The sequence below is a fragment of the Cyprinus carpio genome, chromosome A13, assembly GCF_018340385.1.
Source record: "Cyprinus carpio isolate SPL01 chromosome A13, ASM1834038v1, whole genome shotgun sequence".
Classification (NCBI taxonomy): Eukaryota; Metazoa; Chordata; class Actinopteri; order Cypriniformes; family Cyprinidae; genus Cyprinus; species Cyprinus carpio.
Genome location: NC_056584.1, coordinates 14,327,270 through 14,343,994, shown reverse-complemented (window position 1 = coordinate 14,343,994; position 16,725 = coordinate 14,327,270). Strand labels below are relative to the sequence as shown.

Sequence of the window (16,725 nt, the reverse complement as noted above, 5' to 3'; positions counted from 1 at the left end):
ATTCAAAATATTTGGAAATGAAGCCAATAAACTGATTAAAAGAGAAATGTGAAAAACTTTATTATAGTAAACAAATAGAAACATTCTCATATTTAAAGAGTAAAATCAGACCAGCTGAGATCATTGCACGTTTGGATTTTAAATATTAGTTGGGCAAAAAACAACGAATGTTTGCCTTTGTCTGAGTGCAAAAACCACAAGCATCACAAAACAAATAACAAAAAAAGGTTCAAGAAACTTATAAATAATGCAAAATGAGAACATAGGCAAATCGCTAAAGTAAGGACGGTTTTTGCTTCAGAAAGGGCATATGGCACACGCCTTTTTACAGGTTCCCTCTTGTAATTTCATGAAGTAAATAACAAGAAATCCTACACAAAATAATGAAAAAAATTAAGTCTCAATTACAAGATATAAAAAAAGCTGCAGAAACAAGACTGAATGCACCATAATGCACTGGAAAAAAATATTTTCTATATTAGAGACCCTTAGAAACGTAGGCAGCAATGTGATGTGGACTTTGAAGGAGGAAGACTCTGTAGACTTGCATAGACACAATCTGAACTGACTGTAAACAGCGGCATGAAAATTCATTTTTAATGAAAAAGAAAGTCAAAATACAATAAAAGAGATTACAAATAGGTCGTACCAAAAGTGTAACGCAATTCCGACAGTACAGATGTTTCATTCCATTTTAACATTTTCCTTAACTTCATCTTGTTATTCAGAGCTATTCCACAGAAAACAACAAGCTTCATTCAGCTCGTAAACTGCTGCCCATGTTTTATATACCAAGGTCCTTCTGAAGCTCCCAATGATTCAGAGTTACTCATATTGTTCCAGATCATCTGGGCCTGGCAGGAGGTTTCAGTGCAGCTTTCTGGATTACCTACAGTGAATGCAAAAGAGCTTTTAAAACACTGACATTCATTCACACAACTAGACTGTCAGGCAACTTGAATACATCTGCATTAACAATGCAATTTTTCAGATAATTGAAAGTGCTTTTTATAGTTTATATGTGAACTGCTAAATGCAAAGGTATAAAAACATTACAACACCTGAGGTGGACTGAATGCTGGCTGCATCCCCGTGGGTTTCACAGGAGGCACTGGGGGTGGTTTTGACTTAGTCACCTATCAGTACAAAACAAAGAGCGGTTAATAGAATTGAACTGTCTTTATGTCAGTAGGATGGAGAACTTTTTGTTGACTAAATTATTCAAGTATAAATGTTGAAAAATTGCCTCTTACAGTTTTATATTCCAGTGGTGGTAACGGTCTTGATGGAGGAAGAGGTTTAGTTGGTGGAAGTAGTGGTTTTGCCTGAAACAAAGTATTAGACATGACCTAATGCTCTTTAGTCTCACTGCATTTTCACATCACCTGTTTTATGTCACATCTGTAATGAGCTTAGAGTCATTAAAAGTAACCAATATTAAAATGAAAAATATACTTAATTATACAGTATGTACACTATTGTTCAGAAGTTTGGGATGGGTACATTTTGCAGTCTCTTATACTCAACATAGGCTGCATTTATTTGATAAAAAATACAGCAAAAACAGTAATATTGTGAAATATTATTTCAATTTAAAACAACTTATTGACCCCAAACTTTTAAATGGTAGTTAATTTTAAGACATTCCGGGCCTCACCTGAACAGGATGAATGTTTCTGGAAATACCAGGAGGTGGGATGGAAGGTTTCACAATTATGAAATAGGGACAAACATTTTAATTTTTATTAAAACAGTTTTAGCCAGGAATATTTGTAAATAATTACATTCATTTTTAGAGACGACAAACTACCTGTTCTGTCCTAGTTTGTGGTGCATTCTTTGGAGGCTGTGCATAGTGAGAAATAAGTGGTAGAAAGATGAGGTTTTTATCCTAAAATTGACTTTTTGTAAGCAAAAATTGAACTGGGCGTTCAAGGCTAAATGAATGACTTTACCAATGGTGCTTGTCTAGAGGGCATAGCTGGAGAATAGAGAGGTTTGCAGGCCACAGCAGTGGATGACTCAAGGAAAGTTGGTTGACTTATGCGTGGTTGTGTGCATCTGGGGCTGTTCTTTGCACTTCCTGGCTGGAATGCTGGATTACACTGGCCTGAGGAAGTGTGGATGTCCTTCAAAGATTTTAGAACAGAATGTCCTTCATTAATAGAACAATAATTGAAATTGATAGTTCATGATTGTCAGTTGCATAACAGATCCTACCTTTTCTTTCTAAATTCTGTTATTTTGTTCCTGTGAAAGACCAGTGCTCCAATAATAATGATCAATCCAAGAACAACTACAGATGCAGTCACACCAATTATCACAGATTCTTTTCTCACTGTAAAATTTGACATGGTACAGAATTAGTTTTGTACGGTCAATGATTGAATTTCATTAAGTAGTACAGATATGGTAAGGATGTAATTAGTTTACTTTTTTCAAGTTCTGAGAATAGAACATCACAATAGGGTGGTGCCCATCCTGGATCACAGTGACATTTCCTCTCGTGGTTACACACCTTTAAAATATAAGTCAGAAATATGTTTACATGTGTTTATGCTTTTAAATTATCCGTCTCTAAGGCAAACTCAAAATGGATTAAAAATGACTAAATGGAAAAAATGAATGACTTTTACAATATCACAGAATGACAAACACTGCATGCAATCATGCTTTTCTCTAAAAAAACATAAAATAAGTTATAAAAGAAATGGGAAAATGGAAATAAAAAAGAAATCACACACCCCACGATTGTTGCATTTAACAGAGCAGTTCTCAGAGCCGTATATGCTAATGTCTTGACAAAGGTTGTTGTAACACATCTGTTGATTGAAAAAAAATTATATATATATACATATATAAAAACAAAATAAAGGTTTTATACTCTTTGTATTTTGTGCAAAGCAATACACATTCATTATTTACTTGCCTTATTAATCCCACATTTGGTGCCTGCTGGAACCATCCCTAAGTCACCTGTGGGCGAGGAATCCACAGCCGTATAGCAGGTTCTTGATTGAATAGTTACAAATGATTTTCTATTGGTTATGGGGAATTCCTTCCCACCATAACAGTATATCTTCCCACACATCATGTGCCTGTAGGATTCAGAATACCATTGTGCCATTAGAAAATAATGTACAAAATACTGTTTTTAGTCTTCAGCCATTAAAGAAAAGTTAAGTTACACTTACTCAGCACTCTTGGAGGTTTTGTCAATAACATTAATACGAAAGCAAGTGTCAGCATCCACTTCAGCATCTAAAGATTGATGTACAAGATTGATTTTAAAATATTCATATATATTATTATACTTTTCCTAAATTTCTAGATGAAACTTAATTTTACAAAAAAACGAAAAAAAACAAACAAAAGTTAATAAAAAAAAAAAAGCTGTAAGGCTTTTGTGTTAAATTGTAAAAACATCAAAGAGCATACAAAAAAAAAAGAAAAAGAAAAAAAAGCAGTGTTTGAGTAAAGGCTCAGTGAGAATAGTACCTGATCCCCACAGCATTTTGCAGTGTTCCTTATGTGTTGGACATTGTCCATTGTAACAGTAGCCCTGATTATAATTGCAAGGGAGTCCATTCATCTTATATTCATCTTCTGGACAGAAGGCTGACACTCCTGTACAGTACTCGTCCAAATCACAGTCGTGAGCACTCTTTCTGCACAGGCTATTGAAATGTTTCAGCTACAAGGGAAGATTAGCAAAACAGATTGAAGCAATAATCTACTTTTACATGTATTTACAGTCCAATAACAGTTTTAATATGGTCTTCCTGTGGAGCTTGGTGGGTAGCTTTGCGGATACCTGGCAATTGTGGCAGCACTCTCCATGTGCACAATGGGCACCTTCGGTAAGTCGACAGGTGGTGGCATTGCAGCAGGGATTGTTACATTCCTAAAATTAAAAAAAATATTGTGGTCAACAAAAATGAAGAATGTTTTTCCACAATACACTACCGTTCAAAAGTTTGGGATCAGTCTTCTGGCATGCGACAAATGTTTTGTTTTTGAAAAACTATAATTGGGATCAGTACGATTTTTTTAAAGAAATTGATAGTTTTATTCAGCAAGGAGACATTTAATTGATCAAAAGTGAAGAAACAATAAAGACATAACGCTGTTCTTTTGAATTTTCTATTCATCAAAGAATACTGAAAAATATATCACGGTTTCCAAAAAAAATAAAAATTAAGCAGCAAGACTATTTTCAAGATTGATAATAATAAGAAATGTTTCCTGAGCAGCAAATCAGCATATTAGAATGATTTCTCAAGGATCATTGAGAAAGCATGAAAATTCAACTTTGCCATCATAGGAATAAATTACATTTTATAACATAATAAAATAGAAAACAGTTATTTTAAATTGTAATGAAGGTTATTTTAAATTTAAATATTTCAAGACAAATTATAATAATTTTTCAAGATTAGTACTGTTTTTACAGTATTCTTACTGACCCCAAACCTATTAACGGTAGTGGATAAACAGTCAAATACACAAATCTATTTTAGTCATATTTTAACTGACAAACCAAAGTTGTGTCAATTTTATAAAACAACATGTCACACCTCAACAGTTCCGCAGTCACACTCCTCGCCTTTTTCAACAAAAGCATTTCCACAAACTGGGCCTCCATATAGTTCACCCTCATTTGGCACGTCTAGTAAACAGCTGGTGTCATGGCTCTGCAAAAACTCTTTTAAGGATGACACACTGCAAGTACTGAAGGAATCAGGGTAAACATACCTGTTGGAAAAGTATTTTATAAAATGATGGTCTGTAATAGTTGTCTATCTCTTGTGCCATTGCATAAATGCATTCTAATCAAAAGTATTTTCATTTAGCCTCACCCAATTGTGTCTGACATAACACAGCCCTTGTCAGAGGAGCATCTACAGTTTGGATCATCATGTGACATGCCCAGATTATGTCCCATTTCATGGGCAATGGTAGAAGCCACTGCAATGGGATTTTCATTATGGTCCTTTGTAAAGAAAAAAACATCTTATGTCATTAATATTATACACCACAACCAAAGCTTTCTTTCAAACATTAGGAAAGTACTGTACCATTTCTTAATCTGTTAATTTACATATATAAACATATGCTCATAATTATACCTCATTCACAGCACCAGAGGATGGAGAGCACATAGCATACATTGTAGCCAACCCAACTGTAGATCCTTGAAAATCTACAGCACTGATTAAAAAAAGAGAGAGAGAACTTAAAGCATTAAAGGATATTTTTGTTGTTTAATACTATTTAATAAAAATAAACATTTTAAAGCTTGCGGTAAGACACATTTTAAAGGGAAGTGTTAGTGTGAGTAAAAATGTGGCATTGAAATCACAGAAACTGATTAAGATGAGCGGTCAGTGACTCACGTAACAAAATGGGCATTGTCATGCTTCTTCCTCTTGAGCAGGCTATCCTGACGCCATTGTAAAAATCGCTCCAGGGTAAGATTTGGTATTTCGCTGACATCAATCAAGTCTCTTTGAGACCAAATCTCAAGTCCAACCAACCTGACACGTATGTTTAATGGCCGGTAAAGCTAAACATAAGCAAAATAATTTCTATAAATATTATTTTGAAAATCACATTGTAATCGCCATGCATAACCTGTCAATTAATTTAAGACCAGTTAAATGATTAATGTAAGTTGTATGATACCTTGTCTACGTGATTTGCGACCAACATCATTCTTTCTTCAATCTTTTTAAAACTTCCAAACTTCTTGTACTGGAGAAAAATGTGTAGACATATTTTAACAATATAAACACAACACATCAGTATAAGATATTTTTTCCATTAAACCAAATTCATACCTCCGTATGATCAACGACCAAAACCATCTCAACAATCCGCTGTCCGTCTCTGGGGGCATTGTTTTTCTGAAGATTGAAAATTGAAATAAAGCTATTGTCATAAAACTGTTCATGGTAAACACTTCATGAAGAAGTCGTTGAGGTACAAATTAAACATGCTGCTTAATAATGAAATAATGAGCAAGTACAGGTTTTATTTTCTATGTTAGAAACCAACACTAAATATATGGTTAAATATATGACACTAAATCTATTTCTCATATAATAAGGTTCCATTCAACAAGAGATTATTACTTGCTTGAATATGTCATAAATTAACTGCATGATTCTGCCATATGGACATACTTGTCCTCTGATAACAAACTACTCTTCATTTTAATGCATCTCCAGTAAAGCTGCTTTGAAACAATATGTATTGTACAAAGCAATATACAAATATACATGAACTGAATTGAAAAATTTGAATATCATTACCATATTTTTGCCTTTATACAGCCCACTAGACTTTGGACCAAGGTCATAGACTGTGTCATTAATGTATCCAAAGGCCCCTTGCTTGGTCCTTAAATCCTCTTGCTTATAAATAGCATGGTCGCCATCCAAAGACTCTTCTAGGGGCTCAATCAAGTAAACTTGATTTTTGACCCTCAGAAACCCTCTGAAGAATGAAGAAGATACAATATTTATAAGAGGGAGAAGTGTAGGAGAGAAAAGTGTATGAAATATGTGCGGGTCATTTAGTATAGTCAAGGGTATGTAAAATATATTTTAATATATATATATATATATATATATATATATATATATATATATATATATATATATATATATATTTTTTTTTTTTTTTTGTTGTTTAACATTCAATCGTGTCTGTAGTTCACAAAAAAAAAAAAAAAAAAAAAAAAAAAAAATTTAAATGTTCTTACTCCATTCCAGAGCAAAGTCCAACACTGACTGAAGAGTCTTTAAAATCATGGACGTGTCCCTGATAGTAGCAGTGATCCTGAAGTCAAAAACAGAATATGTACAGTTAATTAAGCAGCAACATTCACATACTGTGTCAGACAGAAATAAGCTAATCCACTGTTTAAACATACAATACTGTCTGAAGACTTTGTCTCTGAAATCCCATCCTCTGTATAATGTGAGAGGGTGTAATGTTCTCCTAAAAGCTCCCTGTTGAATAAAAAATTAATTGGGCTGGGTATGAATACAAGGCCTCCACATATTGTTTAGAGCATAAGTTGTTACACATTTCTACATAGTCACATTCTCACCTATTTTTGTGCAAAGAAATTGTGAAGTTCCTCCCATCTACAGCCAAATCATATTCAAGTTGTTCAGGATATGTCTAAACGGGTGAAAGCAAGCACGCATGAATAAAAGTCAAATTCAGCATCCCAAGAGATGCCAATAATATTTCACTTTACAAAACTAGTCTGAAAATGAGCGGACCTTGAGAGATCTGGCGCTCCTCCTCGCTCGCTCTTTCAGTGCCTGAGGTCGGAGTCGGATCACATCATAGCGCATCACATGAGGCAAGGCTGGATCCGCTGCCTCGAGATTCTCTAAAGCAACAGTGAATAAACAAATCAGTATGTGTAATCATTAAATTAAAAACACATCACGCACTGTGACATGATTCGCGCTGTAAAAGGATTCTCATAATTCTTCGCGCTCACCCCATGTATAAACAAACGAAAGCAGTGATATAAATAATCCAGTGTAACGCATGGTTCACTGTCCTGAGGACTTGCTCCGGGACTCGTGGGCTGCTGTGGGAACTCAGCTACTTGAAAGTTAAAGCTCCGCCTCGGTTATCCGGTAAATTAGCATAAACAGACTACGACCTCCTCGTCCGGTAACAAACAAACCGGTCACTAATGAGTCACAGCCCAGTAAATGTGTCAGTACATTTTCGAGATACAACAATTAAATAAACCTTTTCTTTATTGTTTTTGTTATAAACGATTTCTAGACTATGTAGGCTACCACAGAATGGTACTCTAGCTGAAAGCAATGTAGGCTACTTAGATTTTGTAGCTTTTGTATCTTTTCAACTCTGTAACTGGAGTGAATATGCTTGTGTATGGAGCCTATTTCTGTTCAAATTAATACCTCGAAACCTTACAGAATCCACTGGTAGTAGGGTAAGATGGGGAAAGATAGCCTACACCCCTAAGTAGATTGTGCATTTACTTTTAAACTAACATCTATAGAAAGTTTAGCATGTACAGGATGATGATGATGCAGCCACTGTGGTATTTAGGGGTAAATTATCAGGGTGTCTTAGAATAAAATGTAAAATTAATCATAGAGGCTCACAACTAGGGTAAGATGTCACCCTGCCTGTGGCAAGAAGCCTCTAGGGTAAACCTTTGCAGATTGTATAAATGACTTTTGATATTATTTAATTTTATTTTATAGATATGATTTAAAATAAAATCTATTAAACTATTGAAAATATAACTTAGATGAATAATTGAATAACCAATAACAGAAAAGTCTCAATCCCAGTAAAAGAGATCATCTGAAAGCTAAATTTATTCTATGACTTACATATGAATATATAAATATTTAATTGCTCAAATTGTAATTAAGGATATGTCATAATAGCAACACTGTGAATTCAAATTGAATGATTTGCCTATAAATTTTAATGGATAACGAAGATGACTAAAATACACCCCTATTTTTGTGGCACTTTCCCAATAAATGACGTCATCTCCTGGAGGATGATGTCATTGAGGAACTAGGTCTTGTTCGTTATTACAAAAGGGATATTACAAAAGAAGAAGAAAAAAAAGTTTGGACAAAAGTGAAATTGAGGACACAGGAAAAAAAACAAACAAACATAAAATGATTACCATTTAAAACAACATTCCAAATAAAATGTAGGCTTATTTTAATATTTTGATTAGAAAAAAGTAAACTAAAAGAAACACTTGGAATATTAGTTATTAATAATTATTAATATATTGCCAAGGACATGAAACAATAATAATGAAACAATCAAAAAAATGAACCACTGGTTCACTTGATTGTGATAATCGTGTAAGAGAACTAATATCATTTCAAACTGTTAGTTTGTTGTCAGTAATACTTCAGCCAATATATTAAGATATTAATAAAATTTGTGACAAGATGGATGGATGAAACGCATAACTGGAATAATGACTCTGCTGACATCCTGTGGTTATATTCTGCAGGTGCAGTTTTGACAGTTTTGCTTTTAGTTTCTTTTTTTCTGCTTATTTACAATGTAGGCACTGACTTTCAGACTTATAAGAAAGGCTATAAAACAATCTTTTTCATTAGATTATACTTTGTTTTGCATCAAAATAAAATGACACGTTTCTAATGCAATCGTACACCCCTATTTTTGTGCCACTTTCCCAACAAAAATGACGTAATCTCCTGGAAGATTGTGTCATTGAGGAACTAGGTCTTGTTCGTTATTACAAAAGGGATATTACAAAAGAAGAAGAAGAAAAAAGTTTGGACAACTTGCCCTCAATTTGCTTTTAGTTTGAGGGCTTTTATTTGAACACGGAATCGCAAACCGGGTTATACATGGAGCATGTTGATATATACTGAACATAATTCTGCAACCTGGATGAATTCAACTATTGGGGTCTACAGCACCACGAATTCTTGCAGAATCCTTCTGCTAATATAACAGCAATTGCATGTTTATCTCTCAGTGTGTTATTTAAGAGTGACGAAGAAATTACATGACGTCTGTGATCTGATGGTGGGATATTTACCAATATCCCTATTCCTCAATGTGTAATTCAACAGGATGGCGACATACAGGCAGGTGTAGCTACAGCACGTCGTGACGGCTATTGCAGATGATGAACATCCTCCGACGGGAGTAATGCCGTTTCACCATTAATATTGCTTTGTAATTAGGCAAATAATGAATTAACAAATTGCTTATAATCATAGAATTAATCGGTAGGTACAGTTTAAATCATTAGTATTCATCTTATTTGTTCAAACTTTTAAAACTAAATAATTAGCATGTCTATAAAGAATATCAGTCCAGGTCGTTATAAGATGTTCTTGCATATGCTATTTATTATGGTCAAATGGATGTTTCTTTCTTTGTAGCTGTCTTTATGTAACCTGATAGATTACTGTAAGTATCAGTAGTGTAGATTTTAGTATTATTATTGAGTAATGTCACAGTAGGTCAAGAGCTGGGGAATCTAGACCGAGTTTACTGATGACCTCGCTTGGATGAGTAGCAAAAACATCTTGACCAAAAACCAATTTACCACATAATAACTCATCCACTAATTTCTCAACCCTCTTCCCAGTATCTCTGAGTTCAGATGTCACATTGTGGGATGCAGGCAGTTATTTGACACGCTGGAAGGGTATGAGCACCACTACAATTCATTACATCGAAATGTGTGTTCCAACTGCAAGCGCTCATTTCCATCAAACCGACTGCTGGAGATGCACACCTTGGAGTGGCATGACTCCCTCTTCAAGATCATGGTGGAGAAACAATGCATGGTAATATCAGATGTTATAGGAGTGTAGTGAGTGATACTGTAGGCCTACCTGTTGTTTTTACTTGTTGTAAGAGGCTGTGTGATCACTTTCAGTGGAATTTGTAGGACTATACTGTATGTATACTAGATTTAATTTAATTTACCACAGTTTAAGTTGATAAGAATTGCAGTGTCACTCCAGGCAGTCTTCCATTAATTATCTGGGTAATTGCATGCCAGATAGGAATAACGGCTATAAAAACGATTGGACGATAGAACAAAAACAGTTTTTCGTAGTGCATGCTAACCACATATACATTTGATGTTTTTTATGTTACTTTCTCACTGGAAATACTACATAAAATCACTTAATAATTGAGATTCATAACTATATTATACATTTGCACAGAAGAGTATACATCAAATTAAATGAGAGCAAACATCTTTTTTTTATGTAGCGAAATGCTGCCACCTACTGGTTTCAACGGAAAGTTGCGTTAAATGCAGTGTGTGTTTTGTAGCAGCTTGAAACATTGAAACACTGATTTTAATGGCACAGAAATAAAGAATATGTGAGTACACTTTTCCTCCTCCTCATACGCTCCGTTTAAACTAGCAAATATTTTTTTCAGATTTGCTAATTTATTTTTATATATATATATATATACATTTTTTTTGCTGATTGTGACTTGTTAATATTGATTTTCAGTATGAGTGCTTGGTGAAAGGATGTTGACTGAAATTCAAAACAAGCAAAGAGAGGAAATATCATCTCATCAGAACACATGGCTATCCAGCAGATTTAAGATTTGACAAAGCAAAAATGAGCGGAAGGCTTGATATTAATACTAATGTAAATTGTTTTTCATTTTTTGATTATAGAAATTCTTCCTTTTCTTTCATATCAAGTCATTTCAATATTTCAGCTAAAAAGCCTTATATAATTACATTTTTGGCTATTTAAGAATTTTTTTTTATCATAATCTGATGCAAATCAACAGAAAGCAAGAAAAAAAGACCCAACAGCAGAAGGATGCACATATGGAGGTTTCTGAAACACCAACTATTCAACAAGAAAGTGAGTCGATGGACTTCTCCTTGACCGTAGAGCCAGAAAACACAAAGACTGTAGAAACCGAATCAATGCAGACAGCTAATCTAAAGACACGATATTCATACAAGAGGGTGGATTCATGGTCATGGATTCATATAAATGCTTGATTAAGCTTCATTACCCTGTAGACTCAGTGATCAGAACTATGTGTTGATTATTATCTTTCCTCCAGAGTTCCATCATCCATTTGCTTTGGTCAAGGCTCAATCAGAGGCTTCAGAGGAAGAAGTAGGCCAAAGTTTTTATCGAATGCAAACAATTTATCACATTAGCTTGTCAAAGCATTTGTTTCTCCAGAGCAGTATTTTTGTAATAAAGTAATAAAACTTGTGAAAGCAATCTTTAAAAAGATGTCTTCTCTCTATATATGGTTGAGATTAATAATCAGATGTAAAACTTTTCACTTGGCTGTGGCAAGAAATTTGAAAGTCTAATGTCAAGGAAAATATATTTAATATTTAACTCTTTAAATATGTATTACATGTTCCAATAAATGTAAGCCTTTCAAGATCTAAAGTTGCTTTCAACTAATGCCACAATCATCTCGCTAGATGTTTCATACACAAATCAATCCATGCATGTAATGATGGCGTGTGAAACTCACGCTAGAACTAATAAAATCCTAAGACGCATTGCAACTAAGTGTGTTCTTCAGTCGGTTTCACGGAAATATGGATTTTGTAACACTATAAATACCGTGGTTATCTGAAGGGCTCGTATCTGGAGTCTACTTCAGGATCCTTTATTTTTAATTTTGGTCTTGAATGTTCAACGTAAAAACGTCTAACCTTTTTATACAAATAATGTTTTATTTTGATTGTTATTGTAATGTTTTTATTTCTTAATATTTTGTTTATAATTACAAGCATCTTCGTGTCTCTTGGAAAATATTGTCCATTTAGCGCTGAGCCTATTAGCCTAAATTAAACATCTGTAATATAATCGTCTGTCTCTGAAACAATTTAATGTATGGAACAACAGTTGTTACAAATCTCATAAGCGAGTTGCGTAGCTCATTGATTTTTTATTTATTTATTTATTTATTTATTTTATATAGGTTCATTTAGGAGATCAAATAGAAACAAATAATCTAGAGGATTATTGAATTAAAATTTTATATTTTTGAACATAAATAACGGCATTGTACACAGTCTCTGTGAGATTTATTTTTTAATGAAAAGATTATTTTTCTAATTTGTATATACATAAAATATACAATAATTTACAGAAGATAAATGTAAACACAGTGTATAAATATCAACAATCCAACTGGTAATTTATTCAAAAAAGGGAATGGAAAATCTGTAATATATACGTGTATTTACAATAATAAAAATCTAGACATTAATCTTTCAAACTAGCATACATGTACTCTACTGAAGGGATTATGTCTAAACAGGCGAAAAAATCAATAAACAGGCCAAAAAATCCACTGGATGCAACAGCATGTAAAAACGTTTGGGAAGAAAAGTTAAGTAAAATTATGGTATAATGGACGATGCTGGTTTTGTCTGCATCTAGTTCCTCTTCAATAAAGACCAACAGAATAACAAACCACGTATTTCAACCTAAAACCGGGCAGCCTGTCAAATTAATGAAAGAAAAAAAAGACGTAGAGGTATAGCGGACCTATTGGCAGTGTACATTTAGCAAATCATAGTTATCTGGGTACAATCTTTGTAATATGCTACAAAATATTTGGTTTGCGTGAAAATATACGTATTCATTTAAAAAAGGCTCACACTATCCATTTAGGCCTGAATTTGGCAGCCTATAGCCAAGTATTGGAAAGTAGCAATGTCATAAGACATAGTTGAACTGAAATCAGTTTTTTATTTTTACTGTAAAATTCTGCTGACAGTCGCAACAAGCTCTTTAAGTTAGAAAACCCTTAGTAATAATTCTAAGGTAATTTCTTGAATCTAAGAGCTTTGTTGGAACTGGCGCATCCTACATACCTTTCAGAGCACATTAGGTGTTTCTCGTACATCACGCATCAGCAAGTGATGCTGATCTAGACACTTGCCAGTTTGGCTGTGCCCTCAGAAGAAATAATCTCTTGGAAATTATTTTCTCTGACACTAAGACAATTAGCCACATATCGTGTTATCTGTATACTTATAAAGCCTTCAATATTCAGGGAAGATTCATTGCACTTTTAAAGCTAATTTGGGGACTCTCACTTTATGAATAAATCACAAGAATCATTTCTTTTAAATTGGTGCAGAGTTCTTTAAAGAAAACTTATTTGCTATCCCTTCGCTCGTCTTGTGACTGGCAGAACTGCAGCAGCAGCTATAGACGGTGACTTGAAGGACGTGCTCACTAGGTTAAGACAAATAATACATTCCGTAGGTTACTGGCCCTCCGAAAAGTCCTGGGACTGGTAACGCAGGTCTAGGAAAGGAACTGGACGGTCCGTAGAGGGGTGGAGATCCAACGTGTGTTCCGAGTGGGAACGGAAAGGCGAACGCAGGTAATAATGGCTTGGTTGCAAGTTTGAGTTTCTCAAGTTCGGCCTCTTGTAGTCTTTTTGCCTTCGCTCGTCTGTTTTGAAACCAGATTTTAACTTGAGTCTCCGTGAGGTTGAGTGAGTTGGAAAATTCCGCTCTCTCTGCAATAGAAAGATACTGTTTTTGACGAAATTTTCTCTCCAAAGCGAGCAGCTGCGAGGTGGTGAACGGGGTCCGCGGTTTTCGGTTGTTCTTATGCTTTCTGAGGGGACATGGAGGTGGACTTGAGTGCCCTGCGAACACATAATTAAATTAAACTTTATTATAATAAGGAATTACGTTACAGTTATATAACATTATATTAATATAATTGTATAACTCTCCATTGACAGTTGCTTCTGCCGATCCTACACGTTTATTTTCAGCATTATGAGAAGCATATTAGGATATGGGAAATCGCTTAATCATAAAATGTCTATTTACAGAAACGGAAATATATGCAAGCTAGCCTGTTTTTTATTCAGACTGATCCAATAAACTGTCTTAATTAAACTGGAATGCGTATTTTTTCTATTTCTATTCAATTATTCCACTCTCAAGCTCTTCCTCTACACATAGGCTACATTCTTTTAATTTTTATACAAAAATCTAATTTCAAATACAAATGAGCTTGATTAATATATATATGTTAATCGATTTCCCTGGTATTTATTAGTGCTTTTTGCTAACTAAAACATGCATGCTTCTATAGTAATTGTCATGCATCATCAAGCCACATTATTGACAGGTTTCCCTGCTGAGCCACTCACTTGGCGGAGAAGTGTACGAGGGTGTCTGAAACCAGCCGGACTGTCCCTTGTCATTTAGTTCTTCCACATCTCCTCTCTTGCAGTCGGATAGGTTGGAGACGCTCTCCACTGGGATCTTTCTGTCTGCGTAAAGAGCCATGGGCGAGAGCCGCTCATCTCCACCGGATGTCGGAGATATAATACCAGATTCAGATGACGTGTATAAAGTCCGTGTGCTTGTTCTGTCTGATATTAAAGATTCCACACTGAACGGAAGACTCAGCGCCTTGCCTTTACATCCTTTGACAGTCGCTTTATCGTTGGGTTGAGCCTCCTCTTTGTCCACACTTTTGCGTTCCTGTAGTTTTCCTTCTTGTGAGAGTGGCCTTTGAAATGAATTCATCATGGACGATAGAGGTGCCATACAATAAGAATAAGTGAGTCGTCCTGAATTTTACTCGTCCACCAGTGCCTTTCCCTTCTGCCGTCGCGCGTTTGCGACGCTCGCCTCACTCTCCAAGCGGAGCGCACTCGCAGATATAAACTTCCAAAAGTTCTGTTTTCCCCTGCCGCCCTCCAATCGGCTTGACATTTCACCCACATGACTTTCCGCGTGCTAGTCCTGATTGGTCAAACAGTTTCTTTGAGACGTCACAATGATTTTGAAAGAAATGTTGCATGGTTAATCATACTTGTCTTGCCGAGGTGGTTTATTGATTGCTCTGGGGGCTCCAGTCTTGGAGGCAAGGAGCCATTTGAAAAGTTTTGTTGCAATTAACCAGAGGGGATGTCTGTATAGCGGGCCTCCGAACTCATTAACTGAACTCTTATTGAAAACATACAGCGAAACAAACCACTTCCTTGGCCTCTTCGTCCACGATTTCTGGGTGTTTTCTTTATAAAAGCGCTATATAGTGGAGATAATGGAAAACGTTTTTATAACGCACGTGGGATAGAATTTTGAGGGGTTTTATTGAATGCATGCCTATAGCCTACTAAAATTAAGACTAGTGATAGTAGTTTTGTTGCATTTTAATTTGATTTTTAAAATGTGAATTATAAATTGCTTAATGTCTGTTTTGCCTGTGTTCGATGAAAAAAAAAAAGAAAAAAAAAAAAACTTTTTTCCGTAAAACTGTGACCGGACAAAATGATGTGACTGAACTGACGATGATTTTGTCACGCTGCATTACAGCAATTTAAAGCTTGTCTTGGCCCTTTAAGACTGCAGAAAGCCTCTATTGAGGCGCAACTGGCAACCCCTCACCGTAAGTCAAAGCATTTCATAACGCAGACAAGCCCTGTTTTGGAAGGCGCCAGTCTCGGCAAGATCAAAAAGGAAGCTACCTCAGGGAGAATATGCAACAGTTAACTCCACTTAACCAATTGTCCTCGAAGAGTTTAATGTCAAGGCAATAGCCAGAGGGCAATCAGTTCCCACAGACAGCGCACCACTCAGTTAACTGTTGCCTCACTACATGTCTCCTTTTGGAAGCTTTGGACTTGATCATTTTTATTATTGGAGCATGTTTGTTTTGCAGATTTTTGTTAAAATATAAAAGGGGAAATAAGGCAGTAGACCATCATACCAGGAAAGTTTCTACCCTACTTTTAAAACGGATTTAGTTCTTTGGTGCCATCAAGATAAATTAACTAAAATTAATAAGCATTTTAAGTATTATACGTTTAGTTTAATATTTAAGAAATTGTTAAGTACTTAGTTTTAAAATAATACTATATAAAAATACGTTAAGGTTTTTAAATTCATAAGACTGGAATGTTTGGTTTTAATAACTATAGCGACTTCCTTGCGGATCATCATGACATTCGTCAGTTTCAGAACCAAGTAGAATTAAAATATTTAGCTGACCAAAAAGAAAAGAAAAGGGTTAGTAGCCCAAGACAGTATTAGATGCTTATTATTTTTGTGTGTTCAGCTCCACAGTTGACCCGCGACATTAGGTCATCTGTTACTAGCCAGATGTGTAAATCCATTCTACCATATGATTCATTGGTCAAAACTGC

At 34.9% G+C, this 16,725-nt stretch overlaps 2 protein-coding genes and 1 pseudogene across 2 annotated transcripts; 1 reads left to right on the top strand and 2 right to left on the bottom strand.

The window, feature by feature from the left end:
* Positions 1-35: 35 nt before the first annotated feature.
* On the bottom strand, positions 36-7,663 carry LOC109100820 (disintegrin and metalloproteinase domain-containing protein 8-like). The gene is made up of 25 exons (XM_042768930.1): positions 7,523-7,663; positions 7,296-7,408; positions 7,118-7,191; positions 6,938-7,016; positions 6,767-6,843; positions 6,315-6,498; positions 5,841-5,906; positions 5,686-5,754; positions 5,397-5,566; positions 5,130-5,211; positions 4,860-4,993; positions 4,578-4,755; positions 3,815-3,904; positions 3,499-3,694; positions 3,195-3,261; positions 2,930-3,098; positions 2,745-2,822; positions 2,434-2,518; positions 2,220-2,338; positions 1,956-2,138; positions 1,811-1,846; positions 1,658-1,714; positions 1,254-1,325; positions 1,062-1,136; positions 36-889 (listed from the first exon to the last, which is right to left on the bottom strand). The coding sequence occupies exons 1-25, from the start codon at positions 7,572-7,574 to the stop codon at positions 845-847; spliced, it is 2,550 nt and encodes an 849-aa protein (XP_042624864.1). The 5' UTR covers positions 7,575-7,663; the 3' UTR covers positions 36-844.
* A 1,223-nt stretch (positions 7,664-8,886) lies between these two features.
* LOC109101160 lies at positions 8,887-11,871 on the top strand (annotated as a pseudogene).
* Positions 11,872-12,616: 745 nt separating this feature from the next.
* Positions 12,617-15,286, bottom strand: LOC109100822 (homeobox protein MSH-C-like). The gene is made up of 2 exons (XM_019114257.2): positions 14,722-15,286; positions 12,617-14,205 (listed from the first exon to the last, which is right to left on the bottom strand). Exons 1-2 carry the CDS (start codon positions 15,122-15,124, stop codon positions 13,790-13,792), a joined length of 819 nt encoding a protein of 272 aa, XP_018969802.1. The 5' UTR covers positions 15,125-15,286; the 3' UTR covers positions 12,617-13,789.
* Between the last annotated feature and the right edge of the window lie 1,439 nt (positions 15,287-16,725).

Coding starts and splice junctions, on each gene's coding strand:
- LOC109100820 (XM_042768930.1), bottom strand. CDS start 7,574: ATGCGTTACACTGGATTATTTATATCACTGCTTTCGTTTGTTTATACA. Junction 3,695..3,814: donor AGTGCTGCCACAATTGCCAG/GTATCCGCAAAG, acceptor CTTCCCTTGTAG/CTGAAACATTTCAATAGCCT. Junction 1,715..1,810: donor CACAAACTAGGACAGAACAG/GTAGTTTGTCGT, acceptor CCCTATTTCATA/ATTGTGAAACCTTCCATCCC.
- LOC109100822 (XM_019114257.2), bottom strand. CDS start 15,124: ATGGCACCTCTATCGTCCATGATGAATTCATTTCAAAGGCCACTCTCA. Junction 14,206..14,721: donor CTCGTACACTTCTCCGCCAA/GTGAGTGGCTCA, acceptor ATGTGTTCGCAG/GGCACTCAAGTCCACCTCCA.